This window comes from Sardina pilchardus, chromosome 8, assembly GCF_963854185.1.
Source record: "Sardina pilchardus chromosome 8, fSarPil1.1, whole genome shotgun sequence".
NCBI classification, from domain to species: Eukaryota; Metazoa; Chordata; class Actinopteri; order Clupeiformes; family Clupeidae; genus Sardina; species Sardina pilchardus.
The window spans coordinates 32,442,559-32,467,945 of NC_085001.1; the positions used below are offsets into that span (position 1 = coordinate 32,442,559).

At 42.2% G+C, this 25,387-nt stretch overlaps 3 protein-coding genes and 1 long non-coding RNA gene across 4 annotated transcripts; 1 reads left to right on the top strand and 3 right to left on the bottom strand.

The window, feature by feature from the left end:
- Positions 1 to 1,055: 1,055 nt before the first annotated feature.
- znf367 (zinc finger protein 367) lies at positions 1,056 to 5,606 on the top strand. Its single transcript, XM_062543660.1, has 5 exons — positions 1,056 to 1,738; positions 2,600 to 2,750; positions 2,949 to 3,068; positions 3,160 to 3,298; positions 3,827 to 5,606. The coding sequence occupies exons 1-5, from the start codon at positions 1,463 to 1,465 to the stop codon at positions 4,077 to 4,079; spliced, it is 939 nt and encodes a 312-aa protein (XP_062399644.1). The 5' UTR covers positions 1,056 to 1,462; the 3' UTR covers positions 4,080 to 5,606.
- A 760-nt stretch (positions 5,607 to 6,366) lies between these two features.
- Positions 6,367 to 13,009, bottom strand: slc35d2 (solute carrier family 35 member D2). Its single transcript, XM_062543663.1, has 12 exons — positions 12,798 to 13,009; positions 12,438 to 12,471; positions 12,268 to 12,354; positions 11,976 to 12,043; positions 11,667 to 11,738; positions 11,401 to 11,469; positions 10,353 to 10,455; positions 9,130 to 9,222; positions 8,107 to 8,174; positions 7,768 to 7,846; positions 7,376 to 7,458; positions 6,367 to 6,732 (listed from the first exon to the last, which is right to left on the bottom strand). Exons 1-12 carry the CDS (start codon positions 12,926 to 12,928, stop codon positions 6,576 to 6,578), a joined length of 1,044 nt encoding a protein of 347 aa, XP_062399647.1. The 5' UTR covers positions 12,929 to 13,009; the 3' UTR covers positions 6,367 to 6,575.
- Positions 13,010 to 14,340: 1,331 nt separating this feature from the next.
- On the bottom strand, positions 14,341 to 17,273 carry LOC134089259 (uncharacterized). Its single transcript, XM_062543661.1, has 3 exons — positions 15,623 to 17,273; positions 15,443 to 15,518; positions 14,341 to 15,262 (listed from the first exon to the last, which is right to left on the bottom strand). Exons 1-3 carry the CDS (start codon positions 17,222 to 17,224, stop codon positions 15,120 to 15,122), a joined length of 1,821 nt encoding a protein of 606 aa, XP_062399645.1. The 5' UTR covers positions 17,225 to 17,273; the 3' UTR covers positions 14,341 to 15,119.
- Positions 17,274 to 19,697: 2,424 nt separating this feature from the next.
- LOC134089660 (uncharacterized) lies at positions 19,698 to 20,786 on the bottom strand. Its single transcript, XR_009940103.1, has 3 exons — positions 20,671 to 20,786; positions 20,539 to 20,575; positions 19,698 to 19,842 (listed from the first exon to the last, which is right to left on the bottom strand). It is a non-coding gene; the product is annotated as an uncharacterized LOC134089660 (long non-coding RNA).
- Positions 20,787 to 25,387: the final 4,601 nt, after the last annotated feature.

Genomic DNA, 25,387 nt, shown 5'->3' on the forward strand with positions numbered 1-25,387 from the left:
TAGGCCTACTAGATGACCATTTATATGTAGAATGTATACTGATTGAATCATGTATGGACCCACATGTAGGCTATGGTTATTCAGTTCACTTTCAGTTTTGTCATTCTGTTGACTATCAGTCTTTCATTTTGTCCGTTTCATTTCGCAACTTTGGCGCCGTCTCCCCATCCCCCTTCCCTTTAAATTAACCAAAATATCAGAAAGTTTCGTTACACTGCGCGGGAGAAACTGATATGCTGCTCATTTATTGGTTTATTTCTCTGAACATTCACTTCTGTTGGACGGAATACCTGTCAATCTAAAGGGGTGTGTCTCAGAACATTTGAAAATCATTGGATTAGGATGCCCATTGAAAGCCGGATATTACGAATGTCCTAAACTTGTTATTGGCATAGACCTAAAAGAAATGGACAAACAGACTCCGTTGTTCTCAATGGAAGGGGGCTGAAACAAAATTTCCGTCGTACTGCGCAGACTCGTACTCAGTTCGTGACGTTAGCCTGCTGTAACTCGTCTGATAGATCGAAAACCTCTGAAATTGTTAACGTTCGTTTTTTAATATTATTATTATGTGTACTTGCCTCTAGGTAATGCTTTACCATATCAAACAGTAGGCTACCGTAGGCTACACGCATTTTCACTGATCTTGCGAATGACTCTCCGTCATGGTTTTCGTGCAGGCTCACTCAGCTTCTTATCCAAACATTACGGGCGAACGTTAGCTTCCCTACAACAGACATGCTAAAATACTTCTTTACGGGAAACCAACGTAATATACGGGGAAGAAGTGAATTAATTTTGCCTTCGATACCCTATATAGAATACACAGAAGCTATAAGGGAGACAAAGGGCACATGTTACATGAAGTTATGGGATCGCAAAAAAATCTGAAATCTATGGCCGTCCAAGGGAGTTAGCAGAGTGTTGATCACCAGCTCATTTCGTGTTTCTACTTCCGGGAATATGCCTGCCCCCTTGGTTATTGGTTACTGTGTATCACAAAACGCACATTTAATAGGTTCTTTCCGCTGCAGAGAAGGGGTGTTCTTTAACATTCTCGCGGTTGATTCGCTGAACAGACCGCCCGAGCGCGATTTGTAACGCGGGAAAAGTGGTTCAGTATCCGGCGGACAAGTGTTCATTCGACAGAAGAGGGAGAACAGTCGAGATAGAATTCGGAATGTTGGAAAATAATGTTATTATCTAGCATTTAGGAAAACCCCGAGACATTGAGCACTTTTACTTAATTCTGGAAATGAATGATTTTTGTGAAACTGATCAAGGATTTAAGGAATACTTCGCTATTCGTCTTGTGTGGATGGAGAAGACTTTTCGGAGGGCGTGAATTTTGCCAGAGTTAACTTGTAACCTTTTAAGTAGAACTATTTTTCCATTAGCGTAGGCTATTTTAAAGCTGAATTTACTTCATTTTAATAGGGAAGTAAAGGAAGTGATTGCCACGATGGCAGAGAGTAATTCTCCTCAAGTGATTTTTTGCAACGATTCACCAAAACGAGTGCTGGTGTCTGTCATCAAGACCACCCCGATCAAACCCAAGACTGACTCGCTCATGCCAACAAGTCCAGGTTTCAGCGACTTTATGGTATACCCATGGAAATGGGGAGAGAACGCGCATAACGTTACCCTCAGCCCCGGTTCAGGGGCCGGGCCCGCCTCGCCTACCCGAAGTGGCTCCACAGGCGAGACTGACCACGCTGCTTGTCCTGATCACATCAAGGTGGGTTTTACATTTATGGTACACTGACAAATTCAGTAACACTGTAGTCTAATCGCAGACATTATTGTCAGACTTACTCTTAAAATAACATTTTCATATAGACTAAGTTATTATTGTTTACATAGGCTATTCAATATCAAACGACAAAGAGACAGCGAAGAGCAAATTTATTTAAGACGTAGACCTACATCGTAGCCCAAGTTTTTTAATGAATGGGCTAACATAATCTGATAGGCTATGTCTGGGCTGTATAGTGATTAGTGCCTAGGCCAAAAGTACAGAAGTGCGGGAAATAAAGGCTTCCTCCATAAGTCATTTCTAATGCTGGATCAGTGTTTTAAAGTGCTTTAGACTTTATTATGAGGTTTAGACTTTGTTATGAGGTTTATAGGTCTCTATATACGTATGCATTTTCATAACTATATGTTTATGCATATAGAGGAAACGTGTTCATATGAACAAGGTGGATTTTAAACCCCTCTTACTTCCTACTGTAGCAGCTGTCCTCGCATGACGTTTCTGCGCGCGCCAAAATCCCAACCGGAAATGTTCGGCACTAATCTATTTTTTTTTTTAGAACGTCTCAAAGATAATAGTGATGCCGAGTGTATCCTTCTTTGGAGTGTATACTTGATTTATTACGATGTACAAATATGACATGGTTTTATCAGTTGTGTAGTAACAATATAATTACAGGCCTATAATTATAATGCATTTTCAATTTCAACTGTCTTTACTGGTCGTTTCTTTGGGTTGAAAAAGCCGTTGTGCATATAGCTGACAGAGAGCCTATTTATTGCTTAGTTACTAGTAGTTAGAGTCATACATTCTTGCTCATACTTAAAACGTTGTTATTCTCAGGATGGAATGCGCCGTGGCCGTCCGCGCGCTGACACGGTACGCGAGCTGATCTCAGAGGGCGAAAACTCCTCTAGCAGAATCCGCTGCAACATCTGCCACCGTGTGTTCCCCCGGGAGAAATCACTACAGGCCCACAAGCGTACGCACACAGGTGAGCAACAGCACACCTTTGTGGAAAGTATGGTTAAAACATCTTACAGTGCTTAATATAAAACCCAATTGTGTTGCCTGTACGGTGTTATTCAAAACAAAGTAATAGCTTAGTGGGGTTTGTAAAACACTAAAGGCTTTTTCATGAGAATTTAATAACCCCTTCTCATCATAACGTATGTGAATCTTTGTCCTTCAGGGGAGAGACCTTACCTCTGTGACTACCCGGGTTGTGGAAAGGCTTTTGTCCAGAGTGGTCAGCTGAAGACACACCAGCGCCTTCATACAGGAGAGAAGCCATTTGTCTGCTCAGAGAAAGGTGAGGGCCACTACACCTGTTTGCCTTTGATGTGATTTATTCAGTGATGAATGTGTACTGAGTGTCTGAATGTATTCATCCTCTTGTCCAGGCTGTGGTAGTCGCTTCACCCATGCCAACCGCCACTGCCCCAAACACCCATATGCCCGCCTCAAGAGAGAAGAACCAACCATGAGTCCAGGGGAGGCCCAAAGCGTGGACAACAAGGCTGTTGCAGAGTGGCTAGCCAAGTGAGTGCACATATCTCTGTATACTCACATACACACTTGAGGCAAGTGCAATGTGAGTGACACCAGGAGCTCAATTTCATTGACAGGCAACAAGGAAAGCAAGGAGCAAATTATTTTGCCAATAATTCCTATCACGGTTTGTGCCCTTGAGCATGACTCCTGAGTTCCCCCTGGGAGACTTTTTGGATAAAAGCGCTAGCCAAATGAATAATGATGAAGAGAAAGGAATCTCGTGGTGTGAGGGAGTATTACACTGACCAACACTTAGGATCTTCCTCAGGCTATAAATATAAATGATTACAATGATGATGTGATGTTATTAAATTAGTTAGCCTTAGTTAGTTAATGTGTGGCAGACTTTGCTTGTTGCTCAGCTCATTGCCATAAATGGAAACTAAGGCCCTAGTTTCCAATGTTCAGACATATCAGATGCACTCACAAATTTGAGGTCAGTGCTTACCTTTCAGTTCAATGCTAATGTTGAAGGTTGTTACACATGTAATAAAGCCTCTCTCTACCATTTCTCAGATATTGGCAGACCCGTGAACAGCGTGTCCCCCCACCCACCAAGGGCAAACCAGGTGGGAAAGGGGCCTTGGAGGACCAGGAACAGCAAGACCCTCTGGAATTTCTGCAGTCAGATGACGAGGAGGAAGAGACCCCTCCAGAGGAAGAGAAGTCCAGCTCTGGTGGGGCAGCTAGGCGCCGTCTTCAGGAGCAACGAGAGCGTCTGCATGGGGCACTGGCCCTCATCGAGCTGGCCAACAACCTGTCTCCATGAGTCCCCAACGTACCCTGTACACTCGCCCCACCCAAGGGTGGAACCTAAGCTAAAAGCACCTTATTTCCGCTTCCAGTTGTACTCGTATTTTAGAGCTGCTATGACGGTAGATGTCATTATTGTTATCATTATATGAAGAATGTTCTCTGCCGTTTTTCAAAGAGTGAGAGAGAGAGGGAGTAGGAAGAGAGAGGAAAACATGTTTTGGTTGGTGTGTTTGTGTTATTTTGCACTTTTTGTTGTAACGAGTTTTTGTGCTTTGTTTTGAATCGTTTTGTTCTGTGTTTTAGCGGTCTGACAGTGTGCAAAGTGTATTTGTGTGTGTACATACATGATTTTGCGTGGAAAGAAATACAGGGCGTGTTCAGATGTCAGTAGGAAGACTAGTGGCCACTTTTGATGGTAAATTCATGTTGAGAGTCCGTACAGGTGGTGGTAATGGAGAGGAGGAAACAAAATGGCGATCCAGGAGAGTCCCAGATTGGCTACTGTCTTTTATATTAAAAGCTAGCTAGCTTACAGAAATCAATCAATCTCTTAATGGACACACATCTTTTCAGTGCACTTATTTTGGTTTGTTTTTAATTATTATTTAACACTCTCATGACGCCCCACCTTTTTTCAGCTTGAGATGTCAGATTCAGGCCTTTACATTAATAAGGAAAGTCAGCAGGGATTTTTTTGTTTTGGTTGCTCACCGGGACAGCTGTGGTTAGAAGATATGTTTTGCAAGTCTTACCCCTCCCAACCTACCATAACATAGATGAGTATCCCTAATCCCTATACCACGCTCAGAACGGCTACCTGCCTGAAGCCCTTATTGGTAGATCATTCAATTTGCCCCAGGAAGTGGCAACGAGTGGTTGCTGGACTGAGGATTGTGAGGTACTGGTGCTTTTTTTAACCACCACCTCGTCCTGGCGGCTCTCTGTCTCTCACTGAACTGATTGCAAAGTCACCCTGAAAATCATCTACTGCTGTGTGAAGAAATGGCACTTATCTGTGACTTCAACAACCGAGGGTTTCACCAGACCAGCATCCTCTCGTGCTCTTTCCAGTCCCTCTCCCTGCAACACTACATGACAGGCCTCCAGGAATCAGCTCCACGTTTGGGAAAAAGTCAACAAAACTAGCATGCAGCAGAAACAGAGAGCCAGCGGAGATGTTAGTTTGTGTTAATACTGGAAAACCCTTTGTATTGGCAATCAACACCAAATGAAGTCTATCTAAAGCTTAAGTAAAGATAAAATGATTTTAATCTTTTTTGACATTTAAACTAAAGTTAATATATCAGAATCACTTTGAGATAGAAAGAAACGGAATTATTTAGGAAGTGCTTACATCATTTTTTTGATGACAGAATGTAATATGTGTAGGTCCTGGTAATTTTTGTTGTGTTTTAAGCAGAGAAGGCTCTTACTGTGTGGACCAGACAATGTAAATGAATTTTTTTCTACCCTCTTTTTGGCAACACATAGTACTAGTTAGTGCCTGTTGCTTCTCATTAAATATTATATCTAATTCTGATTTTGAGTGTGACTGATTTGTAGATGGTGTAAATGTATTCTCACAGTCTTATGAATTGCACAGTAACATTGGATGTCAGATGAACAATGGCTTAATATTCCTTGTGAATGTCTATTTTATCATTACATCATCAGTAGGCCTAGATGTATATCCCTGAACTAATCAGATGTGTTCTACACAGTTTACGTATCTAATAAAACAGTTGATCTAATCATCAAATTGTAGTGAGGTAGTAAATGTAGGAGCTGGTTACAGGAGAATTCCAGCTATTTTTCACATAGATCGGTTTCTTGAGGTCACCAAGTACTATCAGTATGAAAAAAAAGCTATTGGTTCTACCCAGCTCAAGTTGCTGCAGTGATACCTACAGTATAGGCCTATTTATATTCTACCTCTAACAGGAGTTTATCAGCTCCAGCAGCAGAGTGGGCTAAGCAAGGGAAGCAATAGAAGCAAAAGGTTGGGTGCTTGTGCCTGTATGTGTCCCAGTGGAGTTTTATGTCTAGCAACTCTCTGGGTCTCTGTGATAAACAGGATAGTAATCATAAACTGTTCCAAACAGTTTAAATGTTTTATACATCCTTCACCAAGCACATCCCTACATACGGTTGTTGGCATTAGACGTTTAAACTTGTGGCACCTGCTGTCATTAACCAGAACCAGGGGCACTTTGCAAATGTATTTGTGTTCAAATAAACCTGTGTAGTTGATCACATTTCGCACAGTAGGCCTACTCAATGAAATCACGGCTCAGGTTGCATTATATTTTAAACATTTATTACATGGATGGGCATATCATTTAACCAAGTAGTGTTTTAGCTGTAATTCATATAAACGAACATTATCTGTGTAAAAAGTCATACACATGTGCTCTTATAAAATAAATACTCCATGGGTGAGGGCTGTGGTGGAGAGAGAGAGAGAGAGAGAGAGAGAGAGAGAGAGAGAGAGAGAGAGATCATTCATAGGTCAGCAGGCATTGAGAGATCCACTCCTCCTTAGCCTGCTGTCACTGGCCTCTTCCTGTACTTGAACCCGAACTTTGTCTTCTGTTGGACTGGGCATGGGATCAGCTGAGCTGTGGCTGTGGAATGTCAGGTAGGAGTACACCAGCCCACCTGCCATACTGCAAGCAAGCAAGCAAGAGATCACCACTGTGTTCTTAGTGGAGACTTATGTGTGCTGCCTGTGATCTGATCTATGTGAGGATCTATTGAAACACGATAGCTCGGTATTTTACACTTTAAGCCCGTTTTCTGTATTGCCTAGCATGCGATCTTCTATAGCAAGTTTCGCAGTGAAATTCAAATTCTGTTGTGTTATATTAGGCACACACGGTTGTGAGGTATCTGAAAGAGTAGGCTACTTCCGGGATTTCGAAAATCCCTGATAAAAGATGACAGAAGCTGTATTTAGCTGCTAAACTTGCTACAGAAGATCGTTGAAGACCAGTAACCACTCGGTGAGCTGCACATTTTTAAAAACGAACGTTTAGGGGTGTTTTAAGGACAGAATAGTCCATGCACAAAGCGAGCAATGTTAAAGCCATACAGAGCTCCATTTTAAAGCTGCCAAATTTCACAAACAGGCTCAATCGTCGAGATTTCGGTGTCAAACACTCATTTTCATGCTACAGGCAATACAGAAAACTGGCTTAAAGTGTAAAATACCGAAATATTCCTTTAAGATACAGATGAGAACAAACAAAAAAAATATTCATAATGTTTTGTTGAATGAAGTTTAAGAAAATAATATTTAGAAAAACTTACCAGATATTCAACCCAATGAAATTGAGCCATGAAAACAGGTAGTCACCTCCAACAAACATGCCAATGTAAGCCACTCCAACATTCTAAATGGGAGAGTCATGCTGGATCACAATTCTAGAGGGGGATATACCCTTATCTCAGTTTGGTTTTGTTGCTATGCTATTCATTCTTCAGAAATAAATCAACTGTAACTCCTCTAAAAACACTATAAAACATGTTCTGTTTGTTTTGTTTCAAGTATACACATCCCAAAACACTTAATCACTGTTCTTTGTGTCTTAAAACGGTCCCAAGATTTAATTCCATCTGATTGCAATATTTTCCATTCTATGCACAAGTAAAATCACTGAAATACAAGAGTACGGATTTTACCATGTAATTTCACCATGTACCTTAATGGCCCCAACCACTGCTGTGGTGAGAGCACTGTTGTAGTGGCTGCACAACACGATTGAATACATCAGAATGAATCTGCAAAGCAAACATGGAGCACAGACCACTGTGTCAGATGTTAGCAGACAGCAAAGCCTCACTGCCCTTTTCTGCTGCTGTAAAGTCCCATGTACTGTCAGCAGTGCCACCAGGGCGTGGCTCAGATTCTAACTTGCATTCAAATCAATCAGGAAATCTCATATAACTGTCCTGTCAGACTTATACATATGTGTGTAATGATACAAATGTACTGCATTTAACAATAACAATGACTCAGCATGTGGCTTGAAAGGGCTCACCCCATGATAGAGGACATCAGGAAGCAAACAATGAATGTAAGGCTGTACCAGTCTTCAAACGCCACAGCCTGGCAAGAGACAAACCATCAAGAAATATACGACCTCTCCACAGTGTCACAGCAACATAACACAGACACGTTTTTAAGGTCAGAAAAGGCAGTCACACTCACAACCGTTATCATATTTGCTCTACAAAATGTGATGAAACTTCTTTGCTTTGTCTGACGAAAATGAAGCATGTTAAATGAAACATTGGAATAAAGGGAAAATACGGGCTGTCTGCTACAGCCAAATCATTTGGATTTGATTATGGGGCGTATCTCAACATGGCTTGGAAACTAGCCCAAATTTTCCCAGCCCACAAAATTGTCAAATGCATTAATCGCCATTTTCTGCTCGTCTTTTAAAGTTGGTGCACTATCGTCATCTTGTTAACAGATTATGATAAGCTTCTCAAGTGGTGGGCATTTTGTCAACTCAAGTGCACTCAGGTGACAGGTGACTTATTGCTCATCTGTCCATGATCGTATAAAGCCTGCCTAAACTATTTGATTGAACAGGACCAGGCATCTAGACATCTAAATGGAGCTTCTCTAGACCTAATTTCCTGCAGTAGGCCTTCTGTGGGCGGGGTTCATTCGGGCTAGAGAAAAAAGAAAGATTAATTTGAAATTGAGCATAGCGTTAATTCAGGCAGACCACAGAGTCAAGCACATGCCTAAATCAGCTGATCTCACCAGCTAAAACCCTCCTGTGCCTACGATGTACTAATGCTGTTCAGGCCCCCTGAATGGCAGGGCGGTTCCAGATCAGGGCCATATGGCCAAAGATAACTTAGTCTGTAATAAACTAAAACAGGTTCAGACTGAATTTAAGTTTCCGATTCCGTACGATTATGGGCATGAAAGGACGTAGGGGACGGGGATCATTACAAATGGCTCAACTAAAACGATTTATTTTGATGGCACATACAAAAATATGTCCAACAAAACAACAGATGTACTTTCACTGTCCCACACATACCTTCTGCAAGTCTCCAGTGTATCCACTCAGTAACAGTGTTGGGAGGATAATTATTAGTGCGTTGTAGAAAAGCACTCCATATTTACCCAGACCCTACAGAGAGAGAGACATGGTTTCTTTTCCTACAAACAGACACAATCAAATATATTCTACAAATATACTGAAAGAACCTCCATTCACAATTGCAGGTCAGATGTTTTAGAACACAGCTGGCAGCATTTCTCTTGAAGAAGACTACTGTAAATGTAGTGGACTAATGTGTATAACTGAATATATCAGAAATTCTTCTCTTTTCAGAAACAATTAAAGGCAGGTTATGATAGAAGATGTCGATCTATTTCTTTTGAAAAGATAACATGCTCTTTATTGGGGGTTCAAGTTCAACAACCTTTCCCCTGCAGTCTTTACTTTTTACATGCAAAAGCATGAACACAGGCAGACTAAAAAGGGACATTGTGAAATGTTTACACATTGATAATCACTGTGCAGGTCAGTAGGTTCAAATCTAGGGACAAAAGAACTGGCAGGTACCAGTATTATTTACGACAACACAGATTAACTGAAAGTCTGAATGCAGAAATGTGGCCTGCTTCTTACTACATGTCAAACCCCCTATTTCTCATGGCAAATCAAGCATATTACAGACAGAGAAACTAGAATAGAATTATTATGTGAAAACAAAGTGTATAACTGTTGTGACATTGCTATAGTGGATTAGTAAACTTGATTATATCTTACAAAAGTATGTTATAGCCAATTGCATGGAGCTGGTTGCACTGGAATATCTTTTAATGCTTTAAATTCACTATTGTCATTTCTTCTAGGCTGGGTGAACCCTGCCTGAACTTCCGGCAAATTTAGATTTCGCCCGGCAGCTCAAGTAAAGTTGGAAACCTGCATATCTCTCCTCTGTTCCCCGCCAGAATCTTTGACTCCAATCAGAAACTAGCTTATCCAAAAGACGCACCGGATCGTTGGTCTGATTGGTTGAAGGACTATCCAAGCGTATGGAGTCATTTGAACCATGCCCATTGGTCACGCCTCTTGTGCAGTAGAAACAAAGCGCAGCCTCCCCATACTAAAATATTGAGCTTAGTATGGTGATAGCCAGACTACGTTTCTTCCAGACTAATGCCAGTTTAGGGAAGAGCCCTATCCAAATTCAAAGGATTCTTAAGACAAGCTGTGCAATGTAATTAATGAAATGAGGAAATGAAGCACACCTCAGAGCCCAGTTTCTTCTTGGTGTAGACACCACTGGAAGCTGTGAAGACATCGTTGAGCAGAATGAAAGCATATCCCTCTGCATCAAAGGCTAGATCAGAGCTACAGTGAGATAATAGGAAAGAAAACATTCTGTGGCTTAAGAGACCATAACACAATCTAAAACAACTGACCTTGGATGAATAAATTGAGAGTTTGGTCGACACTGATACAAAGCTGCATTAGTCCAGAGTGAACATGTTGTCATGTGACTTTCATTGGCATTACCACTTCCTGCGTATTAGCCACATTATGTATACACTGCAGGACAGTGTTTTTTGCAAGCTAAAAGAAACAAAACCATATGAATGCCATAATTGCAGCTAACCTCATAGCTGAAGAAATTTTGCAAAATCAATGTGTAAGCAGTGGCTAATAGTTAAGTAAGTTGTACAGTACAGTAAGTTGTGCTGTCAACTTTCCATGGCAAGACAGTCATGCACTTACATAATAGTGTCAGCCAAGGGAGAAAAATGTAAATGTCTATGGAATTGTGACGAAACTGGGTGGGCCCTTTCAACAATGTTGTGCAAGAAAATGTTTGCCTCTAAGTTAGCTTCTCTTGTTATGAGTTAAGAGAGTTGAACTCTCATTGATCATGGTCAATTAAATGTAATGTGCTCCTAAGAAGGTTTTGGAATAAGCTTCTTCAAACTGTATGTGAGCTTAACTGTAAAGGGAAAGGAGTTTAAACAGGATGGAACAAAATGCAGTTTATTTATCTAAATAAGTCCGCTGAAGACTGGAGACACCGCCTCTAAGGTCAACTGTGACACAGCTCAGTGATCTCATACATCAGTCATCTCATGCTCTTGGGAGACTGGGAGAGACCATGAAAAACACACACATACGCCCACACACACACACACACACACACACACACACATCCCAACACTCACTCTCACACACACACACACACACACACACACACACACACACACACACACACACACACACACACACACACACACACACACACACACACACACACTGTACACACAAACTCACCCTGCTGCCACCACAGCTCCAAAGACTATGGCAAATACACTAGACACCAAACTCTTGGGAAATGTTTTCCTATGGAGGAGAAGAAACACACTCAAAACTGAAACCTACACACACAAATAATAAACCTACCAAGAGGTTCAACAAGCTACTACTGCTTTACACATTTAATTGTTTTAGGCTATTAAATGCATAACTGTTACTGCCTTGCTTGCTCTATACATAAAGATTACTAATACTCCTTCCTAATACTAAACAAATGGACACACCTTAGTATTATGGATTCCAGAACCATGGTCATCAGTATTGTGAATTTTCTTAGTACTGTGAACATGGGTAAACTGTGAAACAGAAAAAAGGGGGATGGTGGCTTAAGGGCTGTAAACGTAATGTAGGAACAATAAAGTGACTTTATGAAGGATGAAAGATGACTAGACATGGGAATTATGGCACAGACAGAATGCAAAGAGCGTAGAGCAACAGGACAGATGCATATGGGACGGAAGATGGAGATGGTTGGTGTTGGTGTGGCAACAAAAAAACATTTAAATCAAAAGTCAACAGGCCTTGTGGTGTACCTTAATTTCTTAGTGCTTGCCAGGCCTGTAAGGTGATTCCCCATGTACAGCAGGGGAAGAGGAAATATCTATGTGAACAAGCAAGATTTTCTTCAAGCATGTTAGTTTTGCATGCATATTACTTTAAGGCGTTCATCACAACAGGCATTCATCAACAGCAGATATAGGCTACTGTATATTCGTGCATAGTCCAAGCCTTGAAATTGTTATATCATATAGGCCTACACAAGCAAACATAAACACGGGGCCAGCACATCACACTGACCCCAAAATGTAGGCTACTGTTAATTACCTTCTTAAATATACTTTTGTCCAAACCTTGGAAATGAATGAAGTGGAGAGCTTTACCGGCATACAGAATAATAATGGTCATCGCCATCTGAAAATAATTCAGACAATTCACAAAGGTTTCACCTATCCTCACTAGATTATCTAAATCAACACACAATCGACAAGACTGACCTGTCCAATTCCAAGGAACATGTATGAGGGGAATCTGAGGGAGAGGGAGAGGGAGAGGGAGAGAGGAGAGAGAGAGAGAGAGAGAGAGAGAGAGAGAGAGAGAGAGAGAGAGAGAGAGAGAGAGAGAGACGTTACGTTAACAGAAGCGCTAAAGTAGCCAACATTAATGCAACGAGATATGACTAGCAAAACATGTTCTTCAGTGACACGCAGCAGGCTCAAAATGCATTCGAAGTTTCTCTTTTCTACCGACAACTAGTCACCTACATGAGGTTGCCTTGAAAAGCTTGAAAAGACTACTGAAGTTATGCTAAACCTCGGAGAAGAGGGAAACGGGATCAGAAAGTGAAACAGACGTACCTGTAGTTCGTCAAGACAATCTTATTTACAACGATTATTAAAAAGGAGCTTAGAGCATAGAATACTGCTGATAACACTTTCAATAATCTTGGTTCTTGCCATTCAGACACGGACTTCACGTTCAGCGTCATGTCTATCGCAACAGAACGCGCAGTCTATTATCCAACAGATGGGGGACGCACTCTGTCCACTCTGTGTCAACTTCCAGCGTCCACGTTTTTTTCTGCGAGATGACTGTTTGACAAGTGGGCGTTCCTTCCCAGTTACTCATATACTTCGCTGCGATATGATCATATATATATATATATATATATATATCTATGCGATATGATGGCCAGTCTTTCCCAAACGCTGTGCAACATAACTTCCTAGCGAAGAGGAAATTGCTCCTAAACGGGACATTCGTGCATCTTTCTGGGCCTACCATAGGCGTATAGGTCATAGCCTATATTTCTATTAAATTACAAACTTTTATCGTAGGCTATCGTATCTTTATTTTATAAACGTTTATGAAATGATGATGTATCTAATTTAGGCCTATATTATATTTGCTAGTTTATCATGTACCCTAGTAAAACTAATTCACATTTTGCATAATTCCTACAATTAGCCTAGGGTCTTCTACATATCCACCACTCCCGATTATAACAAAAAGCTGTCTGGGCCTTTGCTGTTGCGGCCACCACAAATACGTGATGATGCCCCCTTCATTTCCACTTTTAAATCAAGGCTCAAAACCCACCTTTACACCCTTGCTTTCTCTCCCCCTTAATTTGATGTTTTTGTGTTTTATGTGTAATTTTTATTCAGTATTGTTCCTTATGTACTTTAATTATTATTTTATTTCATTTTATTGTATATTATTTCATTTTATTTCTTTACCTTTTTTATTATACTATGTACAGCACTTTGGTCAGTGTGAACTGTTGTAAATGTGCTTTATGAATAAATATTACATTACATTAGGCTACTTACTTAAACATGACACTGCACATCTGCTATTACTGTTTGGTTTTTGTTTATGTAAAGCACATTGAATGACCTCTGTGTATGAAATGCGCTATATAAATAAACTTGACTTGACTTAACTTGCTTAAACTTCTACTTGAACTTCAGAAAAAAAAGACAACGAGACACAGTTGAATGCATGAATAGTTAATTGAGTTTTATTGACTTAATTTGTCCTCTTGAGAAGGTTCAAAAAGTAAAAGAATACATTAAAATTCAAGGGTTTTTCTGTCTAGTTGAGCTGCACTGGCGAGACCACATGGGAACTCGTCTTAAAGAAAGAGAGATCAGATGTAGGGCCCCAGCTGTGGCACAACTGGCTGGGGCACCTGCACTGCATGCTGGTGACCCGGGTTCAATTCCTGGCCCATGTTCCTTTCTGGTTCCTACCCCTGCTCTCCCTTCCATTCACTTCCTGTCAATATCTACTATCAAAGTAAGTAAAAGAATACATTTAAATTCAAGTTTTTCCGTTTGGTTGGTTCAAGTTGCTACTTGAGCTGCACTGGCGAGACCGCTGGCTCCTCATCCAATGGGGCCGCACAGGAGCAAAAAATAACAGAGGTTCAAAAAGTAAAAGAATAAATATAGATTCAAGTTTTTCCGTTTGGTTGGTTCAAGTTGTTACTTGTGCTGCACTGGCGAGACCGCAGAGGACCTCCTCTTAAAGAAAGATCTGATTCAGGTGAAGAGAGAGCATCTCTTCTCAGGTGAGCCAATGGGGCCGCACAGGAGCAAAAAATAACAGAGGTTCAAAAAGTAAAAGAATAAAATCAAATTCAAGTTTTTTGTTGGTCTATTTGAGCTGCACTGGTAAGACCACATGGGACCTCCTCTTAAAGATGCGGGTGAAGAGAGAGCATCTCCTCTCAGGAGAGCCAGAGGCGGAGCATGGCTCCTCATCCAATGGGGCCGCACAGGAGCAAAAAATAGCAGAGGTTCTAAAAGAATAAATTCAAATTCAAGTTTTTCCGTTTGGTTGGTTCAAGTTGTTACTTGTGCTGCACTGGCGAGACCGCAGAGGACCTCCTCTTAAAGAAAGATCTGATGCGGGTGAAGAGAGAACATCTCTTCTCAGGTGAGCCAATGGGGACGCACAGGAGCAAAAAATAACAGAGGTTCAAAAAGTTAAATTTAGATTAAAGATTTTGGGGCCTTTTGAAGTGAAGGGTGACAGGAAGTGAATGGGAGAGAGAGCAGGGGTGATATCCGGAAAGGACCGCAGGGCGGGAATCGAACCCAGGTCACCGGCGTACAGTGCAGGTGCCCCAGCCAGTTGCGCCACAGCTGAGGCCATTCAAGTTGTTACTTGAGCTACACTGGCGAGACCGCAGAAGACCTCCTCTTAAAGAAAGATCTGATGCGGGTGAAGAGAGAGCGTCCCTTCTCAGGTGAGCCAATGGGGATGCATGGCTCCTCATCCAATGAGACCGAACAGGCAAAGGACTCTGGGGAAACTGAACAAGAGGCAGGTTGGAAAAGGTGACTTGATGAATTTATGAATTTCTGATTTAAAAAAAGATTACTACTTCGATCACAAAATACAAAATATTAATTTATGAATTAGAATAGATTCACATTTTGGACATGTGGTGCTCCCACTTGGACACAAGCCTGTGTGTGTAATGTACACTTACCGGCAATATTGTCAGTGATGCTGATTGCTGTGGCTCCATCTGTGTTGGCCTTTCTTTGGCTGCCTGACTTGTTTCTCTGATCATCGGAGAGGCAGAGCAGTCAATCATTATTTATACAAATCTTGAGCGTGTGGCATATCATAACAGTGTTTTAACATAATGTAAAAAGGTCAATTTTACCTTCAGGCAAGACTTAATCTTCTTCATATTTGGAAGGAACTGAAAGCATCCACTCCCTCTCTCGTCTTTCTTAGGTGTAGCGTCATTATCATTTGTCACATCAGTCGTAATCTCGCTGATCAAAGATCTCACAACAATCTTCTCTACTGAGGGGTCCTTTATCTCCAAGGCCAACAGGACACTGTTCTTTGATCCATATTCACTCAGGAGGTTATTGTAGATAACTTTGAATACTTTGCAAATGTTCACACCAGCAGGGCAAAAGTCAGTTTTGGAGACACCAAGTGCTGCTGTGAGCTCAGAGAGCACCTTGTTGATAAGTTCTCTGCATTGATCCAGCATATCGTCAGAGAGTGAATCCTCATTTTGTAGCTTTGACAGCAGGCGGATCATGAGCACAGACACAAGGCTGGAGTAGTCCGTAGAACCTTCCTGACTGTCTGCACGTCTCTTGTCGTCCAGGAGTCCTAAATCTGGTGTGTTGAAGGCAACATCGTAACCGGGTAAACCAGACTCCTTCAGAAAAGCTTCCATATCCATGGGCGAACGCGTTGCCAGGGAGAGTATATTCATGACGTCAGCGACCATCGCATTCATAGCAACCTGCAGTACCTCTGCCAGAATCTGAGATGGTGATTCCGCGGCGCGGTCCTCTCCGTTTCTGGCCATGGAGCTTAGGCCACCTGGACAGGACACTGAGGCAGCGGCCGACCTCAGGGGGGCCCTTGCACCTGACTTCCATGAAGAGGGCAATTTGAAGCAAGGCAGAAATAAATCCCTCACACACTCCTGTGCGAACATGCCTATGATCTGGCTAACCATGGCTCCTTGAGGTACATCCTGGGCCTGTTTCATGGCAACAAGAGCAGAGTCGGAGGCAGACTTTGCAGCAGCAACAGTTTGTCTACCCTTCAGGAGAATCTGGTAAACGTCCTCAATCAGGTCCTGAGAGGACTGAATATGTCCCTGGGAGAGAGCCTTTTCTAATCTCTTCCATACTGAGGTCAGATGACCCTGAGAGGGCGGCCTGCTCGAGCTCTCCTCATTTTGCAAGCCGAGCGTCGAGGTGATGCTGTTCACAGCGCTCACTACGGTTTCGTGCGGTACACACGCAGAAGCCTCATCTTGAGGCAAATCGCTCAGGTCAATGTTCACAGCCACCAATGTGTCTGCTGCCATGGGGGCTGCAGTGGAGACCTCTGGTATGACCACAGACTCTTCAGGAAGGCTCTCCTCACTCCAGTTTGACCAGCTTCCTTCTGAGGTACCAGATAAGGAGGAGAGGGGCCTATCCTGGTCCAGGTCAGTGTGACGGTCCACCATCCCAACATCTTCAATCAGTGAATCAATGACGACCGTTATCTCCTTGACGTTGTCGTCAGAACTTTGGAACTTGCTTGAGTTTGCGAGCTCCTCCTGAATGCAAAGCAAGACTTGGCCGATAGCTTCCTTAGCTGAAGCAGAATGCACAGCCTTCCTTTGGCGGCTTGACAGCTTCGTAAAGAAATCTCTGAGATTCAACTGCAAGCGACCGTACATATCACGTGTGGCGGACCACACTTTCAAATCTTGAGTCAGAGCATCTTGGGCTGGGGAGTTCATCAGGCATCGGACTCCATCTAGAACGGTTCCCACGAGGCTGGATGCGATGGAAGCGGAATCAGAGGCAGGAGAGAAGCCTAGGGGGTTGTCCAACATCACAGGTCCAGTAAAACTTTGCGCTAATTTAAGCAGCACCTGGCTCACTTCCCTAGTCACGGTAGCGTGGAACTCATCGCTGGAGAGTTTGTCTGCCATTTCAGATTTCACAAGGCTGGACTCACCAGAATCACGTGTGCCAGAACAGGCCAGTTGGGTTTCTAGCTCAAGAATAATGCTATCTGCGACGGACACTACAGCAGAGCTGGAAGAGTCAGCTGGAACTGACTTTGCCGTGAAGAGCATCAACATCTTTCGCGTCACTGCTTTTGCACAGCCATTGCAGCCCTCACTTTGACGCTTACAGTGCGCAGAGACCTCGGAACACAGGGATTGGGCCTCAAGCTGTTCAACTTGGCCTTTGCCCTTGCATGATACATGGGCAAAAAACTCTCTCACGGTGTCTTCCACACTTTGGAAAATTGTTGAAACACCTGTGAAACAACCTCCTTTTGGAGTCCCATTGTCACACTGCAGGGTCTCAAGACAAGTCCTCATGCCATTTACGAACTGATCAACAATGCGTTTGGCTGCAGAATTCACATCTGGAGTGGTCTGTTCATGTTCCAGCTGGCATCTGGAGCCCACTGGCAGATTTTCGGACAAATCTTTGTTGAGCATTGGGCCATCAGACGAGCATGGGCGCAAAGAAATGCAGCCACTAACTGCCGTAAGCATCACATCACTCGCTGCCTTGAGAGCTCTTCTCTTACACTTTTCACTGCCTAGGTTTGAGAGGCATGGAAGAGATGCGCTTGCTGGCCTGCCAGACAATTGCTCATCACATTTGGTGTCGTCAGTTGATGAGCCGGATGATGACCAGTTGTCGATTTCGGAGAGGATGCCGTCCACAAACTCTTGAACAGGTGTATTCAAAACCCGTTCTCGTGAATACTTGGGCAGGTATGAAAAAGCCACATTATTCAAAACATCTATGGTGCAAGAGTCCAGCTCGTTCTGGGTCATATGGCACACCCTCACAGCGGCAAGGGCTTGGTCACTTTGAGCAAGGAGCCTCAGCTCAGACTCACTAACAACGGAGGGCACTGTTTTCACAGAGTCATGGGAGCTGTGAGCATCCTCCATCACTCCCGACTTCTTCTCCATCCCTTTCTCACTCTGGTGAACAGAAGAGGTTCCACTCAGCTTCTTGAAAAAGTGCCAAAGCATGGCGCGCACTTTGTGATAAAGCCCTCCGGTGACTACGACTCTCTGGTTCTTTAGGAAGTGTGGACGGTCTCTGCCCTGAGCAGCCGATCCCCCCTCTTTCTCACACATGGGCGAGCTTTGAGTGGCCCTAACTGCTGACATGATGTCAGCCACAAAAGCATCAACAATCAGAGAGGCAGTGCTTTGGACAGATGGGGTGGGAGAAGGCAGACCATCGTTTGGTACCGCACTGCTTTGTGGCCGGATCTCAGCACTGAGAACGTCGCTGACGGCCTTTGTTGCCTGGCTATGGAAGTCTTCACAGCTAAGTTTCTGCACTATCTCTCTGTGAGCCTGGTTAGCCTTTTGGCTGGCAATCTCTTTATCGCTTACTGAAGGCTTTTCCTCTATTAGACATAGCTGAGTATCTTCAACAGAAGTGCTTTTGTCAGTCAAGATTCTAAGAGCACTTTTCATCGATGCCAGCAGTGACTTTGCCTTCTTGTTTCCATCAAAACATGTTTCTGCGGCACTGATAACAGCAGTCATAGCTTCTCCAGTAGTGCACTCTAAGGCTGTGTCCAGCTCTTCATTTTCCTCCACAGCCAAAATGGTGCCTGTCTCAGAAATGGCATGAGCATCAATCAGAGAAGTCACAATGTGAACCAACTCATGACTCTTGGTCTCCTTGGCGCCATTCGGCATCTTGCAGGCCTTGGCAATGTTGAAATTGACCATGTCAACAACCTCTCTAACGATGGCATGGTTCAAGTGGTTCGAGTTGGCTGCAGGGCCGACTCCATCTAATTTGCTCAGATTCTTCTGAACAGAGTTCCGGATGCTCGCCACGGATATCCCATAATTAGCTTTCAGGATTCCACTGAATGAAGCAGCTCCAACAGATGAGCAAGACCTTCCAGACAGAGGAAAACACTTAATCACACTGTATACACTATATTAAAGTCATAGTATCATATTTTGTATAATATATACTGACATTATTACATTCTTTCATAAACCTACCTCTTTGGTGACAACTCAACAACAGGCGTCTCTTTGAGGGCAATTACACACCATGAAGGCAGCCTGCTAGTGTCATTCTTTGGAACAATATCCACCAGGTTACCATGCTTAAGAATCATCACATCTTTTTCATCCTCGATGTACATGATTGACGATGATGATGATGACGCACATCTGACTGGTGTCTTACTGCTAGGCTCTTCAGGTTCGTCCACTGCACCTGACGCCAGTGGAGTCTCTGGGTCTCGTATCGCCAGTCTCATAACAGCTGGAATAACAACCTTGATGGCACTCAAGGACACCACCTGTACTATGCTTTTGCATACTTTGAGGACCGCGACCCTTGTAACCTATTTTGAACAAGGACAATAAATCAGGTTGTTCTGCATGACCTGTTGACCTCTGAAACTAATTGCAGTGCATGAAAATATTGAAAATATTGTATTGAAATATTGTATTGACAACAATGACAATGACAACCATTCTCAGATTAGCACCACTGTTCTCAACACTTTATGTACAAACTTCATTAAAAAAATCACTGATCACTCTAGCAACACCCTGGCAACTGTCTCATTTAGCCAAGCAACAACCTGACAACCACCATTATAATGTCAACTTAGCAGCCATTATCATAATGTCAACATAGCAACCACAAAGGCAATCACTTTAAATAGCATAGTAAACACTGTGATAGCCCTAGCAACAATCTTAATTACCTTAGCAACCACTACCATACTGTAAACATAGCACCCAGCATAGGTGCAGCACCCTAGCAACCATATCAATCACCCTAGCAACAACCAAACAACCACTGTCATGTCAACCTAGCAACTGCCCAAGCAACTAACATAATCACCATGGCAACCTTCATAGCAACCACTTTATTTAACTTAGCAACCACTATGTCTACCCTATCAACACATGTTTGACATATTTACATTGCATTTTATGCGTTTTCATTTCACTGGTTATTCCTTGTAATCATATTTCTAGGTATGTAAAATTATTTTTGGTAACATATTTGAAAAAATGTAGTCACTCACAGGGCCAATGGTTCCTTGAGAAATAGCTGTCCATTGCCTACAGAAGAGGTACAATATGTCATTTGAGTGCTTTTGCAGATTAAATTATAAAATTATTTTACTATTTCAGGTAGGACAAAATGAGACACATACTCTTTCTCCATGTCCTTTAAGTAGGTACAGACTGACAAACCCTCAGGCAGCCTCACGGTGTGGACTTTCACCATCTTTTGCTCCGCAGAGGGTGAGGGAGGTGTTAGCGGAGCTGCTATACAGACAGAACAATACAAATTTAGGTTCCAGGTTACAAATTAATTTTGATATCGCAACACGTAGGCTACATTTTGTGTTACAAAACAGAATGAAGGGGGTATAAAGCCTTACCGTCATCATGTGTGGCACTTTGCTCCTCAGCAACCAGTCTTTCACTGGAATTCACCATTTTCTAGATATTAAATAGCAAGCTTTTTTATCACTGAAAGGCACTTTCTAAATGACATGTTGTTATTTCTATTATTATTATTATTATCTATAATAAATAATTCCCAGTAATGGCTATGGCTAGCTGAGATTTACCTACCTCATCTCACTGATCTATAAAGAATACAATTCTTTATAGATCAGGTATGTCTCAATTCGACCAGACCATTTTCAGAAATGGGCTTCCCTGTAATCAATGTGCAATCAACTGAATGAAATATTGCTGAGGAGAACTTTGGATAATTTATTTCATTGTGACATCACAGTCGAGCAGGCCAGGCCCAGGCTACGTCAGACGCATCGTGAACTCTGTCAACTTTCCCGTGTTCCTTTTTTCACAAACCTGCTACAGTTTTTCCATTTAAAACAAATATGAATAATGTAGCCATTCAACCTGCTTTGAATAGCCATGCGTTGGCTGACACTGAGGAAATAAAACATTTAGGAGAAATAAATGCCCATATGATGACATTTAGAAAATAGTATGCAACCGAACCAAATGACCGACTTTTACCTTGACAATAAAAGGCCTCTTTTATTTTTTTTATTTTTTACTGTCCGTCTGTGTAAAAGGCTTGTGGCGCCCTCTCATATCAAATAGGCCTAAGACACACGCATTGCCTCTCACTGGTGGTTTGATTTATTGTACAACATATGTGAGAAAATAAACGAAGAACAGAAGTCACTTTTCATATTTCATCTGAAGGCTGCTCCTGAGCCGAAAGGGTAAGGTAATGTGATGATTTGTGGTGGAATGTGTTGTTCTTTTCAGCGTAGCTGTGTTTCAAACACGATCGAAAACAAGAGGTCTGGCATCATGATAGCATGTGCTGGAGCAGGAAATAGCAGCGTTTATGATGTACACAGTAACGCTGCTGCTAACTTCGGCTAACTTGCACTACTCCGAAGGCGAATGCATGTTGATATTGGCGATATATCGATGTGTATTCAAGAACCATATTTCAGAAGTAGGCCTAATAAATCCGCTTTACAACTTGGTAACTACAGTTCCATAGTTAGTTTGCCCTGCGAGCCAGGGTTACGCTACCGTTAGCGTTTCAGTAAACACTAACAGAAAGTTTTGCAGAATTTGAAGTTAAAGTATTTCAGAACTTGCACTACTCCGAAGGCGAATGCATGTTGATATTGGCGATATATCGATGTGTATTCAAGAACCATATTTCAGAAGTAGGCCTAATAAATCCGCTTTACAACTTGGTAACTACAGTTCCATAGTTAGTTTGCCCTGCGAGCCAGGGTTACGCTACCGTTAGCGTTTCAGTAAACACTAACAGAAAGTTTTGCAGAATTTGAAGTTAAAGTATTTCAGAAATTGGGATACACCCAACCGCCGTCACGTCATCCGGCACAAGCGTCCTTGGTACACTGCTATCACAAGCATTACGGTTCCCCATTGACTCCCATTGATTCTGACTGACCATTTCGAAGGAAAACGTCAATTATGTGCTGAAACAAACGCCGCTGACATATAGTAACCATTTCACTTTGATAATAACCTACATTTTTGTCCGACATAATACAGCAAGAATTTCGAAATTATCGACGCAACGTGGAGAAACTTAAGGGAGAACAAAAACATTACATCCGTGACCCATGTTCAATGCAATTCCCCATTGACCCTCGGTCAGCCGTTATTTCTTGAATGTCAGAGTAATGATATTCAAAATGGTACCTTAATAATACAACACCATTCATAAAGTAACGAAGTATGAAAAGAAAAACACAATTCATCACATGGATCACCCAAACGACTGTGTCAATTTTCAACCGCGCAGCTTTTAATATCATAATAATGGGTGTGAAATATTCCTTAACCACTAGATGGCGGCATGGCACAGCGCACTTTGCATGACACAGCAACCACGTCACAGCACTTTACTTCCTGTTTCATGGTTGCTGTGTCATCAAAGTGCGCTGTGCCATGCCGCCATCTAGTGGTTAAGGAATATTTCACACCCATTATTATGATATGTGTGTACTGTCCTGATATTGAGGTAGTCATTGTAGAGCAGAATAAGGGAGCTGGCGAGAGCTACAATCAGGTGTTCCCTACCAATTCCTTCACCGAGCTTTCACTGTGTGTGTGATGGTTTCCCCACCATGGTTTTTGCTATAGGTTATTTAAAACATTTACAACTAATGTGAACATAGGCTTTAAGGCTGAATCGGTATGATCTTCACTTATAATTGACCAAAATTGCTGAATATCGTGTCCATTGGTGTAAGCTGCAAAAGTAAATTAGCCCTGTGTGCAAGTCATAGCCATTTTTTTTTTTTTTAAGTTAGCTGTGTAAATGAATTTACAAACGTGACAGACACTGTCATATAATAATCTTTGAATATTGAATCTAATATTTACTCTTTATTCTTTGCTTTGTGTGCCTTTGTACGTCTTATAGGAGCAGTGAGGGAGAATCACAAGTCTGAAAAAGCTGACACGGAGATAGCCTGCCCTACACAGTAACCTTGCTGTCGGCCGCGGGATGGTCGCCTTGCCCGGTCCCACCTAATGAGCAGTAAAGCCGACATGGAGATAGCCTACGCGGGTTTACAATTGCTTTCGGCCGCGGGGTGGTCGCCTTGCCCGGTCCCACCCAACTAATGAGCAGTAATGTGCAGTGTTCACAGTAGGTTTTACTTGGTTTTGTATTTGTTTTTCTAAACCGTTTTTAACATTGATCTTCTTTAACGTTGTGATTATGTGCTGGATTCAACAAATGATTGTTCATGCTGTGTTAGCCTATAATGTTGGATTCAAGTTTGTTTGGCGAAGTCTGTTTATCAACACAAGACAATGAAAATGGAAACAAATAGGCCTACATTTGGAAAGACACATTACGTTTACATTTCATATTACGTGTATTGGTTTGTGCTATGTTAGGGCACACTGTAGGCCTAGTGTTCTCTTTTGCATTTTCAAAATAAAAAATACTTTGAAAATTACAAATTGTGTGGGTATTTTTTGTATGATAGCCTAACTATGAATCACGGACCAGGGCCAGATGAGCCCCAGATGTAAAATATGAATCGTGGATCCGGGCCAGATCCGCACCAAATGCGATGCCATTAACAACGGTACTGGGCCAGTTTTGGCCCAGCTCTGTTTCTGATCCGTAATTTGGAACTGTTCCGGTATTGGGCCGTTGGAAAAAAAGACCCCGGCGCAGATCCGTATATCGGATTTGGGCTAAATGCAAGTGACGATTTGGCGCAAATCTGGCCCAAATACATTTTGCTGTCTGGGTAGGCTACTCTTCACAATGGTTGGTGGTTGCGTGACCACAGATGTAAACAGACCTTTCTTGCTGTTGTTCTTTAAGATGCTACCATATCCACTAGAGGGCAGACTGTGTACATCTAACAAGAAATGCCCATGTCACAAAGTCATGTGCTCTGGCTTGTAGGGCGAGGTATAGACTAGGCCTACTAGATAGGTCTTCGTGTCCATAATCAAGATGTAGAGCCTTGCGCCATTTTCATATAGGCAATATGTTTCCATTTGTTCCATGTTGCTATTATTTAAATTTAGGTTCTACATATTGATTTTACAAATTATTCTTATTTTTTTTACTTCTTCTTTTTATAATTTTTACAGCACTTTGGTCAACTGTTTTTTTTTTTTTTTTTAATGTCAATGTATGAATACATTGACATTACCATGGATAAACACAAGTATAACAGCATTCAGCAGCTAATAAAATGTCATTACAAACTTTAAGTTTGTCAACAAAAAAGTGTAGGAATTTATCATGTGTCTAAGGAAATATCAGGACTGCTAGATTGAGGTCTGTTCAGTTACTAAAGATCACACGTGGATTGTTGCCGTTTTTGTCAACAATATCTTGTTTTTTTCTTTATTTACAATTTTCTGATAAGTACACAAGCTGTTTTTAAGGATCTCAGGATACCTGTAATCTCTCGTTTTTCTCCACTTTCTTTCTGCTCATCAATCTTGTCTGGGTGCGCAAGTAACGTCATTCACATGCAGCATTAGATTCACCCAGTGCCGCCCAGATTGATAGCTAGCCCAGCCCAGCATTAACTTGAAATTAAAGGCATGAAAATGGGAACCACAGCAGGCGATGGTAGGGCAGTCATAAGGATGACGATGGCAATGGCACTCAGGGGGATGGGACTTCAGGTGTGATGAGGGCCAGGCACAAAGATGGCTGATGACTGGTAGTGGTTCACCTCACAAGTCCAGACACCCAAAACGATATGCTGAAGGCTGCTGATCGGTTGTTGCCATATTGAAAAAGTGAGTTAGGCTAATTGAAGCTAACGAAACATATAGTCTAGGCCAGGCAAAGCACTAGCAACCAATTATCCACACTTTCTTGGTTTTCTCATACACTTGGCTGTAATTAGT